Below are 26,250 nucleotides of genomic sequence, written 5' to 3' on the forward strand. Positions count from 1 at the left end.
TAAGTGAACAACTTGTGAATTACTGTCACACCACCCACATCTAAATGTAGGAATGTGAGACTATAGACATTCATTTTAGGGGGTTTTCTTAACTCAGAAAATTGTATCCTTAGGATGTTGTGTTTTTCCCCAATAGGTGTAAATGAAACAAAACGACCTGTACTTGTGTCACATCTGGATTTTTAGAGAAACTTAAGGCTGGTTTAAAGCAAAATTCCGGCTCTGTAAAAGCAAACAAATGTGTGGTTTTCATGGTTGTTTCACATCAGTAACATGTGAGACAAGAGTTGGGATCTCATGGTTCAAAACACGACCAGCAATGTTTCACATGATGTGAAACAATCAGAAACCCCCAGCCTTCATATCCTTAAACATAGTGATGTTCTGACCTGTGAATACTCATTACAACATTATTACTTGGTTACATGTGTCGACATTACTCGTGGACCACACTTGTCTAAGAACTTGTACTTCATTTTATACAACCAAGCTTAAAAAAAAAACAAAAAACAAAACAAAAAATCGACTAACCGTGAGTGCGTAATAGGAAACTTAAATTTACAGTCGCAGAGTATCCACCATTTTCCCCAAGGAACTTGAATGCAACGTATCAGCGGAGGGAGCCGCTCTGCGCATGCTCGCAGCTTTAACATTAATAGTATACAGAACGTATTTTTTTCAAGGCGTATAGTCATCTCGCAAAGACGACACTGTTTTGTTTTTTTGGGAATGCTTGTTTTAGTGTGCGTTGGAGAAAATCAGCTGCCGTCCATGTTTTTCAGACAGAAGTTGTAGCCACCGTAAAGCTATTTGTGTGTCGCTGAAGGAAACGAACTATGTCGGCAAATAAAACAAAGAAGGTCAAAATGGCTACTAAATCTTGCCCAGAATGCGACCAACAGGTGAGAAAATACGCTTATTATTTTTCGGAATGTTCTTGCTGTTTTCGTGCCTTATATTAATATTTTTTTATTGATCACAGTCATGGCAGCATACGGGTAGTTGCCAGCTCTTAAGACGGAAATGGGGTTCAGTGGAAGCCCCACTGAACACGTTGTGTGTCCTAATCCCACTAAAAGGTCCAGCAACTTATTGTTGTTCTTCTACACTGCAAAAATATACGTTATAATTGCCAAACTCTCAAATGTGATTGCTAATACACACAATTTGTTTGTGACATTCTTGTATTCAAGAAATGTAATACACAAATAATATTGTTAAAGTAAATTTATTTTAATTTAATTTTGTCTTCTTAAGACGTTACGAAGCACGAGAAAGTAGTCAAAAAGTTTAAATAACGCAAAAATAACGGTGTTTCATTCAATTGCCTTCCTAAATTAAGTGATGTTCACATTTTACCAAAATCTAGTTTATCGACTTATTTTACCGGAAGTCCCGCCCCTTCTGGTGGAAACAGCGCTACAGCGTTTCGCTTTTGGAATTCTGCCAGGAATTGCACATATATTTGTCAATTTCAAAGAAAATGAGCCTGGTAATCTATCTTTAAACAACAAGTTGCTACAGATTAAAAGTTTTATTGCAAAACATTAATGTAATGTAGTTTGACCACCCACAATTTTTTTTGTGTGGCCTAAAATTGTTATGGAACCCAATTGGGATGCCAGTCTGAAACATTCTTATATTGAAAGTCAGGGACCGCATTATGACCTGACAAGTGACTTAAATAACACTGACCATCTTGTGACAATTCAGTGTTCTGCTGGGAAACTTTTGGACCTGGCATTCATGTGGATGTTACTTAGACATGTACCACCCACCTAGACCAGACCAGGCACCCCCACCCCATAGCAATGACACTCCTTGATGGCAGCAGCCATCCCCAGCAGGATGCAGCCTGACACAGACACACACACAAAAACAGTTTAGGAACAACTCCAAACACTTGAAAAACAGCACAAGGTGTTGACCTGGCCTCCAAATTCACTAGATCCCAAACTGATCAAGTATCTGTGGGATGATCCACAGAGGCCCCTCCCCTCAACCCATAGGACCCAAAGGCCCCCACTGACAACATTCTGTTGCCAGACACCACAGGACACCCTCAGAAGGCCCATGTCCATTATCTGATGAGTCTCAACTGTTTCGGAGGCACAAGGGAGACCTACACAATATTAGGAAGGTGGTCATAATGTTATGACTGATCGGTATATATTTGAAGGTAAAATGATGTTTTCATGTAATGAGAACACGCTAACAAATGTCGATTTGCTGAAAGTTGCAGTGGTCTCCTTAAGACACTGATGGTTTTTAACTACTGTAAGTGTTATACAATACAAAGTTGTTTTGCAGTTGACCTCCTTTTTTCATATTTGAAATTCACCTTCACTCTAAATACACACACATGACAAATTCATTCTTTTTGAAAAGACTTCTGTTCAGGATAACTGTGTTGTTATTTTAAAAATTAAAGGGAATGTAGCCCACAAAATCAAATGCCTTCCCATAGCTGGAAACACACTCAGGTTAAGAGTTTGTAAATGATTCTCTTTTTGTGGGTAAATGTTGCCCAGCATCTCTTTTGGATGTGGCTCTAAAGCTTTTGTTTCCTATTTGCTTTTCTGGGATCAAATAGAAGACAAACCAAAGCTTGAGTGTGATGCATCGATGCATTTTCGTTGTAGTCTGGTTCATATTTACACTGATTTTACAGACCTATCAAGTCTATATAACACGATGTCATCCACTGATAACTCACTGGCTGAAATATTTAGATCAGGGGTCTTCAACGTTTTCCAGGCCAAGGACCCCCAATCTGATGGAGAGATGGAGCGGGGACCCCCTACTTATATATATATATTGTATAAAATTGTGTTTTATATTAAACCGGTCCTATAGTATGGCACAGCAGCATAGATCGTTTATTTACATCAAGATGGTTGACTCTGTTGCCGTTTATGATCACTACTATCAGGAAATCGCCCATAAATATATGTTATATAATAGTTAGAGCCTTGATTCTTTTCCCCATAATCCCCAAGCTGTATAACATTTAAAAAGAACTTCATGTGTGTTTAAAAAAAATTGTGGAGGTGAATATAAAAAAATGTCTAATCAATCAAAACATTTTCGCGACCCCCCTGCAGTACCTCCGCGGACCCCCTAGGGGTCGCGGACCCCCTGTTGAAGACCTCTGATTTAGATGATGTCATTTTTGGAGAGTTGAGTGGAGGACCAACCTGTAGCCAAATAAAAAGAGAAAAAAAAGGATGGCGAAGACTTGGAACAGCTCGTTATGTGAAGCATGCAACATTATCTGTTAAACACTGTGGAGGCAGTGTGATGGAACAGATACATGCGTGGTTTCAACAACCCAAAATATTCCTGTTTGTTTCTCTCTAGATTCCTGTTGCGTGCAAGTCGTGTCCATGTGGCTTTGTGTTCATTAGCAGAAAACTCCTAAATGCCAAGTTAAATGAACGCTCTTCTCCAGCTATAGCAGGTAAGGTTTAGCTTGCATAAAGCTTTTATGCTCATAAAGCTTAATTAGAATATGTAACAATTTGGACTGTTAGTGAAGCTATATAAATAAAATTGAAGCTGGATAAAACATATTGCTGAATTGAATTAAGTAGGAATCTGCAGATTCCTACTTAATTCAACAGCTTAACTGTCGATGTCACCACGTGGACACAAAGCTTTTTGTGAACTTCCCATACCACACAAGCTGATGAGGTCCATCTGAAGGCAGACTTGGCATGACACACACTTGTACACCCTGAAGAATTCACACATACGTTTGATGTTACATGTGAAATAGAATAACATGAGGTGGTGTCATTTTAACTTTGCAGTGACTGTGTAACTATCCAGTGTTCTACAAAACAACAAATCCATGAAGAGTTTTTGGAGCAGGAGTTTTGATTTTCCTCAAAACTTTGAGTGCATCTGTGGCTGTCTGTAAAGCCCATGCAAAGCATACTTGTGTGTGTGTGTGTGTGTGTGTGTGTGTGTGTGTATATACATATATATAAAATCCATGATGGATAATAGTGTGAGGTTTAAAAAGACAGTGGTTAGATTGCGTACAGACCCTACGTGCGTGTATATACCAGTGGTTTGATGAAGCAAACTACCCAATAAACTGGCCATGATAAGTCACAACAATGATGTCCAAAGAATAAACCAAAGGCAATAAACCAAATGTACTTTGGCTCAAGTTAAGCAGATCTCTGCTTAGCCACACACAGTTACAATACTGTAGCTGTGTATGCCTCTGGCTGGGAAGACTAGTGGTTCTGATGCCACATGCAGTTCGTGCTATGCTTATTACTGTGCTGCAGTTTGTAGGAAATTGGTAGCTCCTTTGTTCGATGTTGCTCCTGTTGTAGGTTCAAAGTAATCACTTACATTTCATTGTAATAATTCAGGTTAAAATCACACAATGAACACATTCCTCTGTGGAGTTCCTATGGCACATGCAGTGAGCACGTGTTGTGAGGAAACAAGTTAAGTATTTTCATACTAACATTCAACATGGATAAGAAAGAAAGATGAAAGTTTGGAAATAACCAGAATTTCCTGGAGACTGCAATTTGTCTGCAGCACATTTTGAAACTTCACTAGAGCCTAACAAAACAGATTTATTATTTGTGTCCTGCTTCAGACAAGCTGGACTTTAAGAGGAGGAGGACAGAACGCATCCGCAGGGAGAGGATTGATTCTCCTTTAACCAATGACATGGAGAACAGGAGAAGACCCCGGGCCAATAGTCAATCAGATCCCATCAGAAGGGGACGGGGCAGACCAAAAACTGTGGGGCTGAAGAAACAAGAAGAGGAGAAAGGTAAAATACGTCATATTAAATAGTTGCTTATTATTGTCTCTTTTATATCTTTGCCTTTATTGAATAGTCAAAGTAGAGATAGACAACAAGGAAATGACAGGGGCTTAATATCCAGAGAGACAGTTTTCTTACATTGTAGCCTTTTGGATAGTGATATTGTTCCCACCTTTGTGACTCTGGATACTCCAGATGAGGTGTTTTTGGAATTTTAAACCATGGATGGATAAAATCTGAATTCATATTAGCTGCTAGAATAGAAGTAGAATCCAAGTCAAATACTGTAAATGTTATCTTTATTGGCATTACCTGTTGACAAAATTACTTGTTTGTGATTGGCTGTGTTTTTGTGTGTTCACAGAGAAACAAGAAAAGGAAGTGGATATTTATGCCAGTCTCTCTGACGAGAAGGCCTTTGTGTTTTCTGTGGCCTTGGCCGAGATTAACCGTAAGATCCTTGGTCAGAGACTCATTTTATAGATCAAAACCTAGCACAGAGGACTTAATAAGTAGCATAGGATGACCAAAGAGAGCAGAACTGGCTGGAGTTTAACTTTAAACTGGAGGGCTTTCACTTGGATGACGGGACAAGATCCACAAAACTGAAAGAAGTCACATCCCTTCAGCACCTTGAACTGTACACCCGCTGTAGGTATAAGGATTGGTGATTGATAAGTTTGTGCCCTAAGGTAGACAGAGATGAGTTGTACAGCTCTTGTTACAGTTCCACGTTTTGAATGATAATGCAGAAGGGTTTAAAATAAGAACTTTTGTGTTATTCACGTTTTGAGTAATTGAAAAGTCAAACAGGACTGTCTGACATAATGGATAACCTTTGCCCAGTCATCCACCACATCTGTCTGAAGGAAGTCCATGAGCTCAAGGTGGAAACACTAGTGGATGTTCCCTCTTCCAGCATAGTGAAGAAGTGGGCTGTTGAATTCAAGAGGAAGGTGGACATCTAAGATGCAGACTTCTACATAGAAGAGATCCGTACGCTCTGCAACTACTGGACAAAGTGTGTCAGCATAGGAGGATATTATGCAGAAAAAGCAATATGCCTGGTTTCCTAAAAATGACTCCTACCTTGGGCCAGAACTTGTCAATCACTCATTGTATGTTTCTGGATAAAATGGAAGTATGGTTTGCGTGCTGTAATGACATACTGTTGTTGACATGGAAACAAAAATGTACAGAACAAGCAGACAATTACAAAACAGTTCTGCCTGACGGCAGAACCATGTATATGTTCACACCATACTGTGAATGCCTCTTAATTGCAACCATAATTTAGGAGCATAAAATAATACACATTTCTTATTTGAAATGAGTGGACGTCAATCAAATGAACATCTTCAGTCAGTTTGATACGATTGAAAGGCATGTTTTTGTTATGAACTGAACTTTCTTGTAATTCAAACTGAAGCCTTTAAAAACAGCAGTCTAAAATGCAGTTACACGTTTTTTGCACCATCTTTGTTAAGTGGCCTATAAGTGTTCGGGTTTGCTCACGTCACAAGTTTCACGATGCCTGCAATGTGAAGGAAGCTGACAAAAACAGATTGTGAGGTACCAGTAATGTAGTAAATATGGTTACTTTTAAAATGTGCCGGACTCTTCCTTTTAAAATCTATCCACCTTTTATTCTCTCAGTAATTATTTTGGTTTAATTGATGTTCTGTTTGATGCAGAAAGACATATTAAAGTCTACTCTGTATATAGACACATCTGTTGATTTCCCCATGCTTCTCATCACCTTCTTTTTAAACTGTTCCACTTCTTACCACGTTATTTTTTTTCATTACTTCACTATAAAAGAAATTGAATAAGGCTTTGTTAATGAATGCATAACACATGTGGAGCATTAGTTTATTTAAAGTTCTCATCAATCAAATAACATTTGTTAACTGACAGAATGTTCACAATAGGCCTGACAATTGATTGTTTCACCACTGACAAGAGAAGATCTATGTATAAAACAATAATCATCAAACATCTGCACAAATTAGCTATTGGTACATAAAAATAAATCATTTATTGTTTTTGTAGTGTGGTTGAAACTGCTCATCAACTTTCTTCTATGCAAGCTTTGTTTAGCTCAAAGCTTGACTGACTGATTGATGCATGTGTCAGGGTTTGGCAGATATGTATTTAGTAAATTGCTTAGCGGGCAAATTTCTTAAAGATTACTGATGGTACTGCACAGAGCAGTTACTAAACTACATTAAAAGAAGTGTAATTGGAACACCCAGAACAAGCACTAAGGCATCATTGTCAAGAAAAAACTCAATTTTAACAGGAAGAGACTTTGGGGGGTAAACCCCATCTCATATGGAGGGAAGAATCAGAAGTAAGCAAATATATTCAAACAAACAAGAGGATAAAACATACATGCATGATGCAAACAAGATTACACTTTACAGGTCTGTTCTTATTTATCCAGTTTTTCTTTTGATTGTTAAAGACTCTGAATCTGTAATAAATTAGAACTAGTGGTGTAAATAACAATATCATCAGTATAGAGATCAACATACAGATTTTAACAATTTTAACATTAACGATGTATGCAGGTGTGGCCCCAAGACAGAACCTTGTGGAAAACCCTTTTCAACAACTGAATAGACTGAGAACCCTACTTATGTTGTTATTCCATCCTTCACGCTCTCATGTGTATCCTGCATACCTGCCCCTGCTCCTGGGTTCATTATTAACTGAGAGAGGCTTCATCACTGGAGGAGGAACAGTCATGACAGTAAACATCTCAGTATGCCCCTCAAGAGAGTTAAACATTAATGAGATACAATTTGTAGAACTGAAAGAGTTTGTTAATATTAAAAGTGACTTCATTTACAGGACATTTAAAAATAACTAGCTCTACATTTAGAATAACATTCAGAACAAGATATGCAAAAACCATGTCCACCCCATCACCCCTCGAGGCCCTGTCATCTCTACACAGAACATAACTCTCTAATTTTAGCATCAGAGATCTGACCATGTAGCCATGTTTCTGAAACCCTGCTAATGTTAGGTTTATTTAGAATTACAAAGGCTCTGAGGAGAACAGTGCTTGAAACAAGGCTTCTATTACTAGGAACTGTAAACCTTTGACTGATGCAATTGTGCAATAAAACAGTGGGAGGGAGAGCAGATATTAGTCATGAAAATGAAACTTTATATGCCTTTAAGAGACAGTGTTTCTACTGCGTTAGAGGAAGCCTGGCTTACATTCTACATTGTGTAGAATGTTCATCCCGTTAATTAATCTCTCTGCCATCATACAGCAGCAGGTATGTGTGTTATTCATTCATTCATTCATCTTCTGTAACCGCTTGTCCTGTGAAGGGTCGGGGGAGGGGGGCTGGAGCCTATCCCAGCTGTCATAAGGCAAGAGGCCTCCATAGGATGTATTCAGAACTCTTATCAAGGTCTCAGAATGTGTTGTTTTTCCTGATAATACAGTCAATCAATTAATCAGCCAATCAGTCTATCAGTTAGTGTTATCAGTGATTAATAAGTGGACACTCACTTGTGATTCTATAACACACTTTTCATTTTGCAGCAGTGTATTATGGGTACTGAACTAACACTAGCCATAGTTTCAGTTCAGCTCTAGGAGTGAGTTCATTGTCAGGTCAAAATGATTTTCGAAAATGAGAAATTGCACAAAATATCTGAGATGAAGTCAAATAGTAGCAACTGTCTGATTACTGACTCTCAAGTATTTTCAAAAACTTTATATATTTTGATTGTGTACACCAGGAAACCATGACAACAGTGGGCTTACACTGCCACAAGAGGGCAGGGGAGATCCATTCAGGATAGATTACCCCATCAAAGTAATACTTTAGAACCAGATCATTTTGTTATAACCAGCTGTCTCTCACCTCAGGTTCACTACGTTTCTATTATCCTGTAGGCTTCAGTCAGAACCTCAGCGTGCATAAGCATGTTTGAGAGTTTTGCTGGTGTGTGTGTGTGGGTGAGGTCGGAAATTCTCAGTCCATGGCTGAGGTTTGTGGTTGGAGGGAAAAGGCAAATCTGTGACTGTTTGTAACTAGATGAAATCCTCCAGCTAGTCACTTCCTGCTGATCACTGTGTAACATAGTAGGTTCACTGTCTGCTGTCAATGGAACTACTGCTACTGACAGCTGACAGGTTTAAAGTACTCCATAGAACTACATTGTAGTTTAATCTTTACCATGCTTAAACTGAACATATGGGTCCCACTCTGCTCCCTTACAAACTAACCTGCAGTTAGTGGGTTTATAATGCAAGATTCTTCTAATACAAGATTCAACAATGCTAATGGGTAATTTATTTTCATTACTGTAATGTTCATTTATGCTCAAAGCAACATGAGATTTTTTGTTGATTCGGTGGGGGTGGCACAAGCTATAAACACAGCACTACTTTTGCGTGGTGGCAGATTACAGCCTTGAGAGCAAGCTGACACATGTGGCTAAAAAATACATATACAATTTGGGAGAAGGTAAACACATTTACGATGATTGCACTCCATAAACAATAAGGACATTCTCCCCGATCTGTGTTCCTGCATCTCAACACTCAGTATCCTGCATATCTGAGCAGAGACTAAGATGGTGATATTGCAGCTGCTCTTACATGTTATTGCTGTGGATGGTCTTTGTTGAAGCCCATCTCTCCAGTTTTCCATACCAAAGCCATCCCAGCCTTTTATGAGCCACTCCCTTCTCCCCTGCTGTATTAGTCCTGCGAGACTCCTGCTGGTCTGTAGTATGCTCACTCAGATAAAAACAAACTCAAGTCTGAGGGTTACAGAACCCTCACATCCTTTCATCCTCTTTGGCTCCCTGACATACAGTAAGCCAATCTGTTTTGTCTGTCCTCAGTCTGTCTCCTCCACAGTTTAGGCATAATTTTGAGGCATATGTTTTTAATGAAATTTCTCCAATCATCAACTTTAGGTGTAGTTATTTAATATTCTGTGCTAGTGTCTGAGAGCCATGTTTCGATTCTTTTTATTCCTTATTAATGCGTCTCTGAAGAGTCTATATTCTTACATATGACGGTCTCTCAAGTGGTTGTCTCAGTTACTCTTCATTTTTTTGAAGTCACTTCCATTCCATACACATCAATACAGGACTGAACGCAAATCAGTCACAGATGCTTATTGTTGTTACTATAACTTTCCAGTTTATTTTTCTATTTTTTCTGACATACATCCATTCCAACTTTATAACATCAGTCTTTGACTTCATAAACCTCTCTAATAAGTCATTTGTACACACATTGGCCTAAACAAAAGAAACGAGCAAAACTTTGGTGTTTCACATGTGATCTAGACTTCTATGTTAATAAGATCAGAAACAGACACACTACAATAGCTACAATGAGCTGGTATTGCTGACAACAGGTCTCACCTAGATGAGCTGATTTAGAAGCTTTATAGTAAACCACTATTCGAAGGCACTTTGTGTAATTAGTGTTTATTTCAACCTGCCTTTGTGGCTCTGTGGGCCATGTTAACCTTGCACTTTCCACCTCAGTTGTAAGAGATTCTATAAAAACAAGTTGCATAAAAACATTGTACAAAAATGGATGGACTCTTATGAGAATCATGAGAATACAAGACAGTATATCCCGCCAAACTCCAGGCTGATCCCTAAAAGTGCAGCCCAATCCGCGTCCTGTGAGGAGCTACTGGTAGTGTGTTTAAAAGTGTTTAATATGGAACGAAATGCCTTTTAGGGGCAAAGTTTTTACAAAGATAGCAAGCACTGCCTACCGACGTGCTAACTAGATAGTTCACTGACTACACTGACTTATCGCTTCTTTCTTCTTCTTCGCCACCTCCTCCTTTGTCATAAAGTTCACTGATCTTCATTGAGCCCAATCACCTTCAAAGTATATTTAAGAAAGTAACTACCCTCCTCCAAGGAGGTCTTCTCAGATCATTTTGTATAATAAAACCTTTGGTGCGTCACATTAGGGAAATACAGTCTGTCAGGTTGAAGTAAACCAGAATTATCCTTTGAGTTCGTACAACACTAGGCCAATGTGTCACTGTTAAAAGGCACTTCACTATGCACAACAGTACGGCTTAAAAGCATTAATTGTGACCATGTCCAGTCTTTTACTATTTCTACTGTTAACATTCAGTTTATCACAAAACTAGAATATATTGTATAGGCGATGCACATTGTTAGGCAGCCTAGCTGTGATTATGATTGTTTCTGTGGGATCTATCTATCTATCTATCTATCTATCTATCTATCTATCTATCTATCTATCTACCAAGAACCAAGAACAAAACACACACTTTTCAACCTGTAATACGCATCCTGGGCATACGGTATTTCGCGTCATCACGAGTCTATCTTCAGCAATCCAAGCCAAGTTAAACAGTTACATCATGTCCTCATTAAAGGATAACTTTTTGGATCTCCCTGTGTATGTGAGTGTAAATGATTGATAGAGATATAAGTCTGCACCCTGTCCACTAGTATACCCAAAAGCTGTGAAACAGTCACAGTATAATCCTGAGGCGCAGCTATCTATCTGTCAGATTTGCTTGTTTTTACCACAGACTGACCCAAGTGGTGCTTTGTACACATTACTATGTTTTTTAATTGTAGTTACTACACTGTTGTATGCATGGATGAAAGGTTGTTGGTTAGTAGTGGACAGATTACAAAGAATTGTATCCCTATCAATAACACATCCAAAAATACATGAGAAAACAAGGCCCATAAATCCTTATGTTATATTTTAAATGCTTGAATGTCATCTTCTTTTCTTCACTGCAACCTTGATCCAGGCATCAAAAGTTCAGAAGGTGTGCTGCGGCCTAGATGGAGACATCTGTGAAGTCTTGTTTGACAAATCCTTTCTGAAAAACATAAAGACAGGACAGAAACACCAACAGCATGTCAGAACTGTTGCAATAATAACTTCCTGGTCTTTTGATTCATTGCATTTTATTAATAAATGGAACTTTAAAAGTAATTGCACCCAGCCTAACAATCCATTTTGCTCTGCCATCTAGTGGTGAATAAATGCCTAGTCCAACTGCCCACACCCACCCCACCCAGTCATTATGGTCTTCCTCTGAGGGCAGTTCAGGAAATTTTATCAGTCTTGCTTCTAGATACTTAGATACTTTTTGTCAACAATATTTTTTTTCCAGAGAACGACTCTAAAGAAAAGCTAAAACCATAAAAGGTCACATTTCATGGCAGCCTGACCAGTGGTTTTCCAGATTCTGCAAGTGACCACTTTGTTTCTGTGAATATATCCCAGTTTGTTGTGTGTGTGTGTGTGTGGTGGCGCTGGTGATTATACAGGAGGAACACTGTGCTCAACAACTGCCAAGTCAACCTGACCAGAGACAATGAGAGACAAGGGACAAACCCAAAATGACCTAAGCCAGATAGATTTCCTGCATTCTTGCTAAGAGAAGTCACTTAAAATCAAAAACTCAAGAACACCGCAGAGGCATGTAATGACAGTAGAGTATTCAGAAAATAAAACCCTACAAGAATGTAGAGAGGACCGTCACCACAACTGTTGAATCTCAAAAGTTAGAGTAGTTCTGAAAAGAACGCTAAGGAATAAAGTGTTATCTAATCATTAAGCATCCATCACTAAAAGTAACCAAACTGTTCATAGTTGTAGTGGAACATATTAGTTTTTAGGTATTCTGTAATGCACACGTGTTCACTCCTTTATCAGCTCAAAAGTTGATACCAGCAGTGGGTCTGTGTAAAGCACATTTGATGGAAAAGCGGAAATACTATAATACAATCTAGTGAGGTAACAACAGTGTACAGTGTGAGGGGTAGCTACATGTATCCTGAATATTCACTGCACAGAGTTTTAGTGGACGTGTCAGACCATTACTGCAGTGTGGCACTGTCTGAACCGATGAAGTTGCAGATAAACTATGCATCAGTGATTTCCAAATCTGTGATATGACAAATTGTGAGCCACTCCAACACATAGCAGAACTTTTGTAATTCTACAGTCTGACTGCTATCAGCTACAGAAATAATATTTGCCTTTGAGAGCGAGTGTTCAGAGCCAAGTATCCCTAGATAAGCCAGGCTGAAAGCTTTCAGCACAAGGCGAGAGACGGAAGACCAATTAGATGTGGAGGTCAAATGTGATTCAAAAAACAGATGTAAGCAGATGTTAACTGGAAAACCATCTGGTGGAAACAAATGGTTCAGAGTACAATGTCAACCGCCCACATACCCTCAACCCCTCCCTCTGTTTTAACTTCATTCACACACCTAGGTCAAGAAACACATAAACAGTGTTTTAAAACTGTTTGGTTCTTTGTCTTAAAAATATTTATGGCACTTTTTAAATGATCATTAGGCACAGCAATATCTTCTACCGTCCTGCCCCTCAAACACGTGTGATTAATGTGTTCTACCTTTGGCTAACTGAATTATTTTTTAGAAGTGCCTCTGTGACAACAACCCGCAATCACTCAACAAGTGTCTGGGAACCTCAGCCCTGGAACTTGAAATCAGAGAACTACGAGGTTCCAGAGGCGCTGTCCAACTTGTGACCTGGGCTCTGGTTGCATCTTGCACACAAGAGTTGGCACATCAAACAAAAATGTTTGCCCCATGTCTTACAGAGAGATCGAGTCAGGTGACCGTTTCTAGGCTGCATTTGGGAACTAGTGCGCTAATTAGCCCTATCTGCTAGTGTCTGCTGTAACACAACACTTAAAAGACCAGAAAGAGGGGTAGGGAAGGAAGCAAAAAAATAATGACTCCAGTGTAGGAGTAACAAGTCACAACTGCCATCAACTGCTCCACATAAACAGGGATTTGTGTGTCATTGCAATATAAGAAACATGGTACTGCCATGATGTAGCTGACTCATTGCTGGAGGTAGAGTATTTCTCCTGCATATGGCTGAACAGGACCGACTCAGGGAAAGAACAGAGGGTGAGGCATGTGTTTATGTGAGTTAGAACTGGTGTAAACAATACACAATTAGAGAAGCCCTGACTGGATTGTCTGTATCTCTAAGCAAGCCTTTTCACTCCCTAGAGCTTCTGAATATTATTATCTGTCTTGTGTGTACTCCTCCAAGTGGAAATGCAATGACCGCTCGTTTAACAGAATGCAAAACTGACCCTTCTTGGTGGGTGTCCCCAGGAGTTGGGGTAGAGTAACGTTCACAAGTTCACAAGGGAAGAAGAAAAAATAATCATTTTTGCATTATGGAGTGCACACTGAGGAGGAATGAAGCCTCTACTTTGTTTATTTCTGTTTAATTACACACTGACCAGTACTCTGACTCCTACGACCCACAACAACCTAAGCTGCAGCTGATCAGAGCTTTGCACAAGGCTGAGTATGTCCTCACCAAAACAGAGAGAAGAGAATAGAAAAGGAGGGTTAAGATAATATATGTTGAAGTTAAGTTAAACTGAAACAACCATCCCTAAACAGAGGTGGTGGTTTACAGTGCCATCTATCAGCCACCTACAGTCACATACTGCAGTTCTGACCTCCTTCCCTGGCTGTTTCATCACCAGTCACTCATTGGGCTTTTAACACGTCTGTAGTCATATAAGTTTCCGGTGATCCACAGATGGCCATTAATAAAACCTGGAACTGGGCTTTAAGGTTAAAAGTCCAGTTGACAGGACTGACAGGAAGCTTCTCGGATAAGAGGAGGTAGGTCAGCCAAAACAACATCCACCAAGAATGGCCTACCCCAGCTGGAAGCCCCCTGGCTGCCAGCCAGTTTCCAGTCTCACCCCTTCTCCCGGGGCGTATCTAGTTTTCACTATGAACCCAGCCTTTCATTTAATTGCAGCGTGGCACCAAGAGATGGCGTTTCTTTTACAAAACCCCACAGTACAGGACTGTTGTTTCAAGATCTTCAGTACTGTTTGCCACACAAAAGCTTGAACCCTGAAATTACCCTCACATATTGTGCAATATAAGCCACTTGATCTGCCATAAAAGCAGTAAACCATGCATCATATGTGGTGGTTACTACAAACAAATACTACATTTTTAAGACTAGTAAGTCAACATTATCTAGATAAATAGTCCAAAAGGGAAAATATTTCCAACTAAACTGCGTACCATATCATCTCTGCAATTGTCTCAAAACAATGGGTCCATATCTACCACAGTTTATTCAGAACCATGAACAATGCTGTTCATTGTATGTTTGGAGCATAGACCAAGCATCAGGAACATTGACACAGTCTCCACCTTCAAATCACATCTGAAAACCCACCTTTTTAAACAGGCGTACTCCCTTTAACATTCTTTTAGTGATTTAGTATTTTATTATTTTATCTGTTGTTGTTATTGTTTGTTGCTGTAAGGTGTCCTTGAGTGCCATGAAAGGCGCCCCAAATAAAATGTATTATTATTATTATTACTGTATAAAATATAGAGTATATGGTTTGGAGTGTGTGCAACATGATACAAAACATGGGCTACTGTCTGTGAAAGTGTTGGAACACAAAAGGAGTAGGGATGTCTCTCGAACACAGGGAATGCATGCCTGTAATACATGTGATATCAAAAACGAATAAAGAGAGACTGAGGAGCCCTGAAGTGGACTCTGAGAAAGGTGGACTCTCACAGGGGTTTGTAGGGATGGGCTGTGGTTTTAACTTTTGTGAATCCCTCTCCCAATCAACTATTTCTGTGGCACCTGCCACAGCACCTGGGGAAGACAGGGCCTTTCTTGTTTTGTCTCAGCCACTCCTAGATGGAGCATAACAAACCAACAAGTGTTCAGCATGTGTGGGAACGGCACTCCGACTTCTGCAAAAGTATTCCAGATGACGGCCCTAATGAACTGGTGTGAGAACGCCAAGAATGTGAGAGGCTGCTGAGTATAATGAAATCAAAACACACGTTTGATTTGTTTACATTTCTTGCTTAACACACAAATATGGAATTTAACAGTTTTGATGTTTCAGTATCTATTTTCTGGAGAATGAAGGTGGAATTGTACATCCACATTTTAAGATATACTTCTGTGCAATTCAGTTTTAATGATGTCTGTGTTTTTATCTCTTCTTTTTATTTTTTTATGTTAAAATAAATAAAAATACTGGTTGTACTTCCTGTCTTTGTTCCTTTCCTTTAGTGTGATTGCTTTCACCTATCTTGCCTTTGTTTGTGAGCTCCTCCTCTTATCGGATTCACCTTCTAATTGTTATCCCATCAGCCCCTGTCTTCCTCCCATTAAGTTGTCATTTCTGTTAGCCTAGATGTGACCTGTGTTCCCTTTCCATTGTTACCCTGTCCTGTGTCTTGCATTTCCCTAGAGGTCCCTGATACCCTTTAACCTGCCTCATTCTCTGCAGGGCCTTCGGTTTGTCTTGTGTTTTCATTTCATTAAACTGAACTTTATTATTTTATTCTGCCTCACTGCTTGGTTTGATGATAGCTTTATAACAAGATGGATAGAAAACAAGATAGACAGTATATCCCTGAATACCACATCCAAACACTCTGGGGAGGAAAAGCACTTACTGGATAAGTGTATGACTTATCCAGTAATGATTGCTATGTCAGGAAACTGGTTGAAGCTGTTTTTTTCTGGCATTACCAGAAAAAAAGACAAGTGTTGAAATGATCAGCTTTGCGCAGTTAATTAAAAGCAGGAATATACACTGCCTGCCCAAAAAAAAAGTCACCACTTGGATTTAACTTAGCAAATAGGTACTAGCCTCCTATTGAATAATTACTGCATGGGTGATTATCTTTCATCTGACAACAAGTTATTTAACCCCAACTGATGCAATGAGTAGCTTCTCATTTCTTAAACAACCATGTCAAAAGACACATCCCACGGTCGTCTGTTTGAGAAAGGTCAAATCATTGGCATGCATCAAGCAGAGAAAACATCTAAGGAGATTGAAGAAACTACTAAAATTGAGTTAAGAACTGTCCAACGCATTATTAAAAACTGGAAGGATAGTGGGGAACCATCATCTTCGAAGAATTATGGTCGGAAAAAAACTCTGATCATGATGGGCGATCACTTAAACATTTATTGAAATCAAAACGAAGAAAAACAACAGTAGAACTCAGGGCTATGTTTAATAGAGAAAGTAAGAGCATTTCCACACGTACAATGTGAAGGGAACTCAAGGGATTGGGACTGAACAGCTGTGTAGCCTTAAGAAAACCACTAATCAGTGAGGCTAACTGGAAAAAAAGGCTTCAATTTGCTAGGGAGCATAAAGATTGGACTCTGGAGCAATGGAAGAAGGTCATGTGGTCTGATGAGTCCAGATTTACCCTGTTCCAGAGTGATGGGGGCATCAGGGTAAGAAGAGAGGCAGATGAAGTGATGCACCCATCATGCCTAGTGCCTACTGTACACTAGGCCTGTGTCCAGTGCTACGATCTGGGGTTGCTGCAGTTGCTCAGGTCTAGGTTCAGCAACATTATGTGTCCAAAGATTGAGGTCAGCTGACTACCTGAATATCCTGAATGACCAGGTTATTCCATCAATAGATTTTTTCTTCCCTGATGGCACGGGCATATTCCAAGATGACAATGTCAGGATTCATGGGGCTCAAATAGTGAAAGAGTGGTTCAGGGAGCATGAGACATCATTTTCACACATGGATTGGCCACCACAGAGTCCAGACCTTAACCCCATTGAGAATCTTTGGGATGTGCTGGAGAAGGCTTTGTGCAGTGGTCAGACTCTCCCATCATCAATACAAGATCTTGGTGAAAAATGAATGCAACAGTGGATGCAAATAGATCTTGTGACATTGCAGAAGCTTAATGAAACAATGCCACAGTGAATCCATGCTGTAATCAAAGCTAAAGGCGGTCCCAAGAAATATTAGAGTGTGTGACTCAAATACTGGAGAGTGAATGAAAAAAAAAAGGCTGATAGTATTATGTACTGTTATTGAAGTACAAACATCCACAAATTTAGTCACGAACTGTAAAAATTCTATTTAGATTTTTACAACATCGAATATTAAAATAACAAACTTATCAAATGTAAAAAAGAGATGCAAATCTTCTGGAATGGACCAAAGCCAGAGCCGTTTTAAGACTGCGTGATTACATATCAATTATATAATCCCCTAAGAAGTATCTGGAAAATATAACTTAAGTGGTTCTGAGGGAAGACAATGACTTGGTCAGAATTCTCATTATAGCATGCAGGAAGCTCATTATAAGAAACAGGCTTGATACAGACCACCCAGACAGTGGTTCACCATAGTGCAGGAAATATTTGTGCAAGAATGAAGTTTAGTGAAGTGACAGAAAATGTGAAAAATGGATTAGGTTTAGAGAGACATAAAGACAAGGCAGACACTGTATGGATTTATTGACAATAATAATCTTATTAATAATAATAAGTAATATGTTGTACCATAAGCAAGCAGTGTTGTAGACATTCGTTATTAGTTGTAAATGTTATATTCCTCTCTGTACTATCTATGCAGCCATTGTGGATCCATACTATGCAAGCCTGAATTCAGCATTTTTTTTCATCTTGTCTTTTGAGAAGCTTAGGTGTGTTCCTGCTGTTCATACACTTGAAAAAACAACGAGCATGGCAGCACATTTGCTTGAAAATGAATACAAAATATGAATTTATGCTTTTTTTTTCTGCTGCAGTAAAACGCACTGAACTATGACTCAAAACTGAGCAGAGCTACATAACGAAATGTAAAAGCTGGGTTCCATATCACTCCTCCTTTCTGTGTACACTGATCAGACATAACATTATGACCACCTTCCTAATATTGTGTAGGTCTCCCTTGTGTCTCCAACACCAGATCAACACCTTGTGCTGTTTTTCAAGTGTTTGGAGTTGTTCCTAAACTGTTTTTGTGTGTGTGTCTGTGTCAGGCTGCATCCTGCTGGGGATGGCTGCTGCCATCAAGGAGTGTCATTGCTATGGGGTGGGGGTGTCTGGTCTGGTCTAGGTGGGTGGTACATGTCTAAGTAACATCCACATGAATGCCAGGTCCAAAAGTTTCCCAGCAGAACACTGAATTGTCACAATGTTATTTACTTCACCTGTCAGTGGTTTCAATCTTGTGGTTGATTGGTGTATATACGAAACAGAGTTGAGTCAAATGATGAGTTTGACTTGAGATAAACAACAAGGACTGCAACAGTGAGGAACAAAATTTTTGACGAAGATTGTTATGATCTGGTTTCAGTGTTTCAACTCGGTAAGATTGCTGTCAGGTCACATGACAGTGACAGTACAGCACCACACCACTGAAAGCAGTTAGTCATGTTCTGCCTGCTTCCAACACCCCAAAGCCAGAATTCCTCTCAGTCCACAATCATATTACTCATACAACGAGCCAGAAGCCTGAGAGAAATAATAGCTGAATAGGGTCCACTGCCCAACAAAAACTCTGCAAGAGCCACTTTTAGTGATTCACAGAAAGTGAACACCTAACGCTGCAGTTTCCCTTTTCTAAGGGAACATTGTTTCATGTTTCAGTTCATTTTCTGGTCTACAACACCTGTCCATTACCAAACAGCAGGCAGTCAAAGCCAGTGGGTAGCTTGCTAGCTTGAATCGAGGTACTTTGAAGAGAACAGAAAACATGTCTCTTAAAATTGGTGGAGGTCAAAAGAGGTCTAAAGCAGAGTGAGTGTAATAGAGATCAGTAAAAACAGCTGGTCTTACTGTAGAATATACTAAACAATTTCCATGAAGGATTAATAAAGTATTCTGATTCTGATATACAGTTACATGCAAAGGTTTGGGGACCCCTGGTCAAAATTTCTGTTAATGTGAACAGTTAAGTGGAAGATGAAATGAAGTCCAAAAGGCATAAAGTTACAGATGACACATTCCCTTTACATTTTAAACAAAATCATGTTTTATTTTCATCTTTTACATTTTCTAAATAACAAAAGGAAAAAGGGCCACAGCAAAAGATTGGGCAACCTGCACAGTTAATATCCAGTAGCTTTGCGCCTCTTGATGTAGTCCATCGTGGATTTTGAGGTGTGTTTGGGATCATTATCCATTTGTAGAAGCCATCCTCTTTTTAACAGATGGTGTTACGCTTGATTCCAGGATTTGCTGGAATTTATTTGAATCGATTCTTCCCTCTACCCGTGAAATGTTCCCTGCCCCACTGGCTGCAATACAACCCCAAAGCACGATCAATCCGCCCCCATGCTTAAAGGACAATTCTGGTGCAAAATGAACCTAGGGGTTAATAACACATGTGTACCGAGTTCGACCGTTCTCTGGTATTTGTTTTCATGTTAGTCAAATGTGACCAGTTTTCTTGCAAACCGCTATTTAGCGTATAACGCTAGCCTTCGGGGCACACCTACACATAAAAAGAAATCGCTATTTCTATACCACTAACAAGGCTCACAATATCACCACACTTACACGGTAGCATAACTAGGGTCTCTACATGTAAACCGAAGCATTGAGAACTTTGCAAGTATACAGGCAGTTTATTAAAAAAGGAATACAGTACCGTTCACGTCTGGCTCACATATCCAGGCGGGCGCCATCTTGGGTAAACTGAACTCTCTGGGACGTGAACGTGAATCTCGCGTGAAACGTTATTGCCGGAAGAGGCGTTGTACACGTGAAATGTGATTAGGAGTGTTCGACTTCATGCAGATCAGTGCAGATCTGACTTGACGTGATGCATGCTGGGTTGTTCATGCTCATAGACCTCGAATATGACTGGTTAAAATGAACTTGTTCAACCCAGCATGCATCACGTCAAGTCAGATCTGCACAGATCTGCATGAAGTCCTTTAACAGATGAACTGATTTTATGAAATTCTGTGCCCTTTGTTCTCCAAACATACCTTTGCTCATTCCGGCCAAAAAGCTCTATTTTAACCTCATCAGTCCACAGGACTTGTTTCCAGAATGCATCAGGCTTGAATTTTGTGGTTCTGATGACTCTTCCATGAAGACCATATTTGTGCGGGAGTCACTGAACAGTTGAACAGCGTACCACAACTCCAGTCTCTGTTAAATCCTCCCGGAGGTCTCTTGCAGTCGAATGGGGGTTCTGACTTGCTTATCTAGTAATCCTATGAGCAGTTCTCTCTGGTATTTTTCTTGGTCTTCAACCTCCACTGTTCCTGTTAACTGCCATTTCTTAATTACATTCCACAACTGCATAGAGGAGCCCATGGCTGCTGATTTTTGGGACAAGCTTAGGGCAGACTGGGTATTTATAAAGCTTTGAACTTTGCATCACCTGGTCTTTCCTAACGATGATTGTGAACAAGCCATGACCCTATCAGGCCAACTAAGGTCTCACACCCCTTTGGCAAGCTGTGATACTTACCAAAGGGGGGGCTACTGGATATTAACTGTGCAGGGTGCCTGTTACGTGCGGCTGCTCTTCCCGTCTCCTCCTCTTGGAATTTGTTTGTCCCCTGTTCTTGTTTTGAAATTAAATAGAACACACGGTTTTGTAAACCCTCCAATTGTTGTCTGGCGTCTCTTTTATATGTTATGTGTCTATCGAGCCTTAGAGACCGTAACAGTGCCCAATCTTTTGCTGTGACCCTTTTGCCTTTTCTGTTATTTTAAAAATGTGAAAGATGAAAATAAAACATGATTTTGTTTAAAATGTAAAGGGAATGTATCATCTGTAACTTCATGCCTTTTGGAGATCATTTCATCTTCCACTTGCTTAATTGTTCACATCAACAGAAATTTTGACCAGGGGTGCCCAAACTTTTGCTTGCGACTGTATAGAATTGGTATCATTTTAAAAGGCACTTTTAAGTATGAATGACTGAAAGTGTTCTGCTGAGTGTGTTTGCAGATGAACGGTGTGTGAACAGTGATGATTAAGTCAAGAAACCTGTCCCCAAGGCAACAATAATCGGTGGTCGCTCTCACCAGTTTGTAGTCTCTGTGCAGCTTTCTGTACTGGAACATGTTGCAGAGGACGGTTGAGGCTGCTCTGGCGGCTTTTAGACTCCCAGAGCTAAACCAAGAAACATCGACAGACAGCTGTAAACAAGGAGAGGGAGGACTAACAGGCAGGACATACCAGAGCATAAAAACTGACAGATACTTGACCTGCAGAATTAGGGAAAGGTTATATTTCTGTGGCAGAGGGGGGGAGCAGTGACAAATCTAGATATGTAAAGTCATAAACAGGAAACAGAGGTCTCTGAGAGATCACAGCTTTGCAGAGCTAAACAAATAGCAACCAATTACAAGGAACAGAAGAAAAGCTTTTGCTGCAATAGAACAGTTTACTGTGACTTAACGTAACTGTTGAGTTAGGATGTTTTTGTACACTCTATGAAAGCAGCATATTTGAGGACTACAACAGAAGCCAGTCCTACCTGTTATCATGGGACGTCTTGATGCCCATCAGTTTCGGAAGGCCGTTATAGTGAACGATGTCACGGGCAGCCAAGGAACTGCAGGTGACCAGGTTATTGAGCGCTCCACAGATGTTGACCACCACCTCGCTGGAGGGTGTTTTCTGAAGGCCATCACTGGGCAGCTTGGACACCAGGACACTCACCATGCTCCTAGCTGCCAGGAGAGCAGGGAGACTGTCTTACAGGACTGTTGCTCTAAACTTTCAGAACTTTCAGCCTTTGAAAGTCCAACTCACACAACATGTGACTAAATGGAAAATTAGAGATTGCCATTTGGTAGTAGTGAGGGTAATAGGCTATCCAGGTTATCCTTAACTTGTGAAGGCCTTTTGTGGGCCTGTTTTTTAAAGAAAATTCTTTTTGAAAAAGAATGCCTTGTTGCTCGTGTCTGTTTCGAGACATTTAGGAAATCTCTTATTACTTATTGCTGCGCTTGTTGAAAGATTAAATGTAGACACAAGCAACAGCATAAAATACCTAACTTTAAGAAATTCATTTTTAGTAAAAAAATACATATGTATTTTATTACATGTATATTCTGACTTAACAATATCTCATGAAAAAGACTAATAAAACCTGCCCATAATATTCAGGAATATTCATCACAGCTTTGACATCTGGTGCTACGTCTTTCCTTTTATCAAAACTAAGTTTCTTTTGTTGACAATCCCAAATGTGACTAACAAAGCAGTTAAAGCAGTTATGAATATTTCCCCAACTTATTTACAATGACAGACCCTTGCAGTTTGTTTTTATAGCAGTATGGTCTGTATTTGGTTTTATTTTCTGTATTGGCAGCACTAATTGCTGCATTTGTGTTGCAATTGTGTTTCCTTCCCAACTTGTTTTATTTTTTCAAGCTGCAGTCTCAGTGCTCAGGGTCACCATCCAAGCCAAACTCAGAGGAGAAAAGAATTTATTAGCAAAGACTTCAGTTTAAATATGAATGTGTTCCGAGCCAAAGAAGACCGTCACCAGTCCGAGTTTACGTCTTACCCATGTGTTCTTTGTCTGTAGCGTGTCTGGCCAGATTCCTCAGCAGCCCGGTCAGGGGTCTCATTTCCATTTCATTGTTGGTATCTAATAGGTCCAGCAAAATGGGCAACATCCTCTCCTGCTCAATCACCACACCACTCAGCACTGATGACCACTAGAAGACAGAGACAGAAATCACATAATATGTTATTGTTTGGTGTCTTTTGCTGAAGAATCCAGTTCAAATCAACCAAATGAGAAATCAGATTCATCATTTTGGATGTGAATATACAGTGCATGCATAAATCATATTTCTTTAGGCACGTGTGATCCTACCCTGGCCTCTCCTGCAGTGACATTTTGCAGGGCTCCTATGGCAGCTTCACGGCTAGTGGAACTGTTGTCGCTGTTCTGGAGAATGAGTTTGTAGAGCACGACCACCTTAGGGTGCCAAAGCCACTCAGCCCCCTTTGGTTGGGAGAGTGTGGAAAGATGGTGGTGGTGCTGCTGTGGAGGAGATAACAGAGAAAACTATTTAAAACAATAAATGATTGTGTTATTATAACGTCATTGCACTCTGTACAGAGGTTCTGAATATGGGGGCCGTGCACAGCACCACACAGACAAGGACATGCACAGCACCACAGTGTTCTCAGCATTTACTCCCAGCTTCCAAAGGGAACCTAGAGACCATAAACCTTAAGGTCAAATGTGTATAAGTATTCTGTATTTTGAGGTACCAAGGTGCTATTTTGGCACCTCGCGTCCCTCTCATCAAAAATCCCAATATACAGGTGGCGGCAGGTGGGATTCATTATACCTGTGTTTTTTTTTTGGTATAGATGGTAAAGCAGCCGATGGTGTCACTGTTCCTGGAGGCGGAAGCTCTTGTTGGGCCCTCCAGATGGAGTCGGACTGAGGGCGGGAGCTCCGTGAACAGCTGATATGACAGATTCCTCATTACACACAATGAGTTCTCCAAACCCTAAACACAAAGAAAGACACACAAATGGAAAGTTGACAAAAAGGTACACTCCATGAAAGTGCCAAGTCTCAGCTTCAATTAGAGAAGGTTTATATTATTTGTGCTCTAATGTAACCATGGTCCACACGCAGCATAGTCACAACACCAGAGTCAGCATCCGCTCCTGCATAGTTCCTAGAGCTAACAATGCAGTTAAAAATTCTTTCTTTTACACTGGTATCAAGGCATGGAACAGTTTGTCTACTGCTACCAAACTCTTATCATCACGAGGGATTTTTAAAAGACAGGTCAAGCATTTTTTATGGAATAAGGTAAATATTCATTGATAAATTGGACAGATTATTCATGCTTTTATGTTTCTTTTTATTTGGTTTCATGTGATGTTTACAGTTTGTCTGCGTCTTGTGTATTTGTTTCCTGTCTGTAACGTCTGTGTGTAACACCTAAGACCATGCTGGAAATAAGTATGTTACTTTAGCATGTCATCCTTTGGATTACTGTTTTTACTGTCTTTGATCCAAATAAATCAAATCAAATCAAATATCAGTATAGGGAGAGCTGTCTCAAAGGTGTACCAGCGGTGACAATTAATTTATCACCCAAAAGGCTGGCGCTGCTCAGTCTGTTATCTAGCTTTTCTTTTTTTGTGTGTGTATGCTTTTTGAGAACATTCCCAAATGCTGATTTTGGTAACTGACTTTTGATATCTTTCTGATTCACAAGGACATCTCTTTACTGTACTCACATATTGACAGACAACTTCACCTCAGTCTACAAATGAACTTTGAACTCAATCAGGTTTGAGCACAGTGTCTTTTGTAAACTCAAACAACACACAGCGGCCAAAATAGTTTAAGTCTCTATAGCTAAGTTCCACATTCACGACTGACCTCTGCCTTTTGTAATGTTTACACAGTTTTTTGCTCCATTGTCTATTTTCTTTTTCTTTGGATCTCAGCTTCAGCTTTCCATCCACTTGCACACCTGAGACCCATCCAGTGTTCAGCTTCTGCAGCATAGCTAACCCAGCTCTTCACTTCATACTCCTCCGGATTGTTTGCTAATGAGGTGCTAACCCTAAGACCTTCTCAGCTCTTGCCTAAATCAGCTCAAGGGCAACATACTCACCTCCCACACCCCAATCCAATTTCTCCTTCACAACCTGGAAATATGTTGGCAAGGAACGGTACCCCATCTATTTTAACAACTTGTTTTGATTTTTGCACTGTGTTCTGAGCCTTTCTGTTGTCAGTGTTGAGGTTTTCAGCCGTTTGTGCTAGAGAAGCTCTCCCGCGGGATCGGATCACACCGCTTCGCTGCCCAGCCTGTGCACCCCATGCATGTCATTGAGCCAGGTGGCCCACGACCCTGATCCCAGTTGTTTGACAAAGGTAACGAAATGCAATGGTTCAAACGCGCACACAGCAAGGATCAAATGACAATGGATGCCGTATATGCAAGAAAGACTTCTTCTCCTTCTCTAGAAGCTTAAACAGCTGATTAGTTATGCGAGTTAAATGTAAAATGCCTGCACTAGTAGGTATTTCCACCTTGAGGAAAGAACATCAACTCTTTTTTCTTCAAAAACACCTGAACTGCTAACAGGGCTAGTGTGGTTTAAATGCTGTGGCTGAGCAGCATATGAGTAGTTTTCTATCTCCAGTGTTAATGGGTAGTTCTCATGGCACTCGACTGACACTCTAAAGGGCTCACCAGTGGAATGGGCTATAGCTGCAATGAGCATAGGGATTTTTAAATCAACATCATTATGTACTGTGTATAAAAAGTCAAAGAGCAATAGTGCAGGACAGAGTTACCTTGTCATCTGCCCGTTCTTCTTGCTGAATGTAGCATACCAGAGACTCCACCAAGCCTCGCATGTCTCTCATCCTTCGTCTTGTTCTTTCATTCACGGAGCTCAAGTTCCTAAGCATTCACACGGTAACCACAAACATACAAACAGAGACATTGAAGCCCAGACCATAATGCAGAAAAGCTCTAACTAAAATGAGTCTTTGATTTTAGCACAAACTTTATGAAGCCCTTCCACATGTAAATCTGCTTCTGTGATGGAAAAAAAACAATGGACAAAGGATTCTTTTGAAACCCT

General features: G+C 40.0%; 2 protein-coding genes across 2 annotated transcripts in view; one reads left to right on the plus strand and one right to left on the minus strand.

Moving 5' to 3' along the window:
* The first annotated feature begins 643 nt into the window (after positions 1–643).
* Positions 644–8,418, plus strand: cUnh16orf87 (chromosome Un C16orf87 homolog). The gene is made up of 4 exons (XM_084541059.1): positions 644–902; positions 3,361–3,460; positions 4,625–4,804; positions 5,163–8,418. Exons 1-4 carry the CDS (start codon positions 837–839, stop codon positions 5,279–5,281), a joined length of 465 nt encoding a protein of 154 aa, XP_084397185.1. The 5' UTR covers positions 644–836; the 3' UTR covers positions 5,282–8,418.
* Positions 8,419–9,765: 1,347 nt separating this feature from the next.
* LOC311486025 (plakophilin-3-like) overlaps positions 9,766–26,250 on the minus strand; it is a 30,981-nt gene continuing 14,496 nt past the window's right edge. The window contains exons 7-13 of the mRNA XM_084541771.1: positions 25,958–26,066; positions 23,976–24,140; positions 23,492–23,662; positions 23,177–23,330; positions 22,139–22,334; positions 21,684–21,771; positions 9,766–11,676 (exon numbers count right to left, since the gene is read on the minus strand). Coding sequence (XP_084397897.1) covers positions 11,635–11,676; positions 21,684–21,771; positions 22,139–22,334; positions 23,177–23,330; positions 23,492–23,662; positions 23,976–24,140; positions 25,958–26,066 — 925 coding nt within the window. The 3' untranslated portion in view covers positions 9,766–11,634. The remainder of the gene's footprint in view (positions 11,677–21,683; positions 21,772–22,138; positions 22,335–23,176; positions 23,331–23,491; positions 23,663–23,975; positions 24,141–25,957; positions 26,067–26,250) is intronic.

The sequence above is a fragment of the Chelon labrosus genome, assembly GCF_963514085.1.
Source record: "Chelon labrosus genome assembly, chromosome: 3".
Classification (NCBI taxonomy): Eukaryota; Metazoa; Chordata; class Actinopteri; order Mugiliformes; family Mugilidae; genus Chelon; species Chelon labrosus.

What these genes read in the sequence shown, in the direction of transcription:
- cUnh16orf87 (XM_084541059.1), top strand. Translation starts at nt 837, where the DNA reads ATGTCGGCAAATAAAACAAAGAAGGTCAAAATGGCTACTAAATCTTGC. An exon ending in GCCCAGAATGCGACCAACAG is followed by an intron (nt 903 to 3,360) that starts GTGAGAAAATAC and finishes GTTTCTCTCTAG; the next exon opens with ATTCCTGTTGCGTGCAAGTC. An exon ending in GAAACAAGAAGAGGAGAAAG is followed by an intron (nt 4,805 to 5,162) that starts GTAAAATACGTC and finishes GTGTGTTCACAG; the next exon opens with AGAAACAAGAAAAGGAAGTG.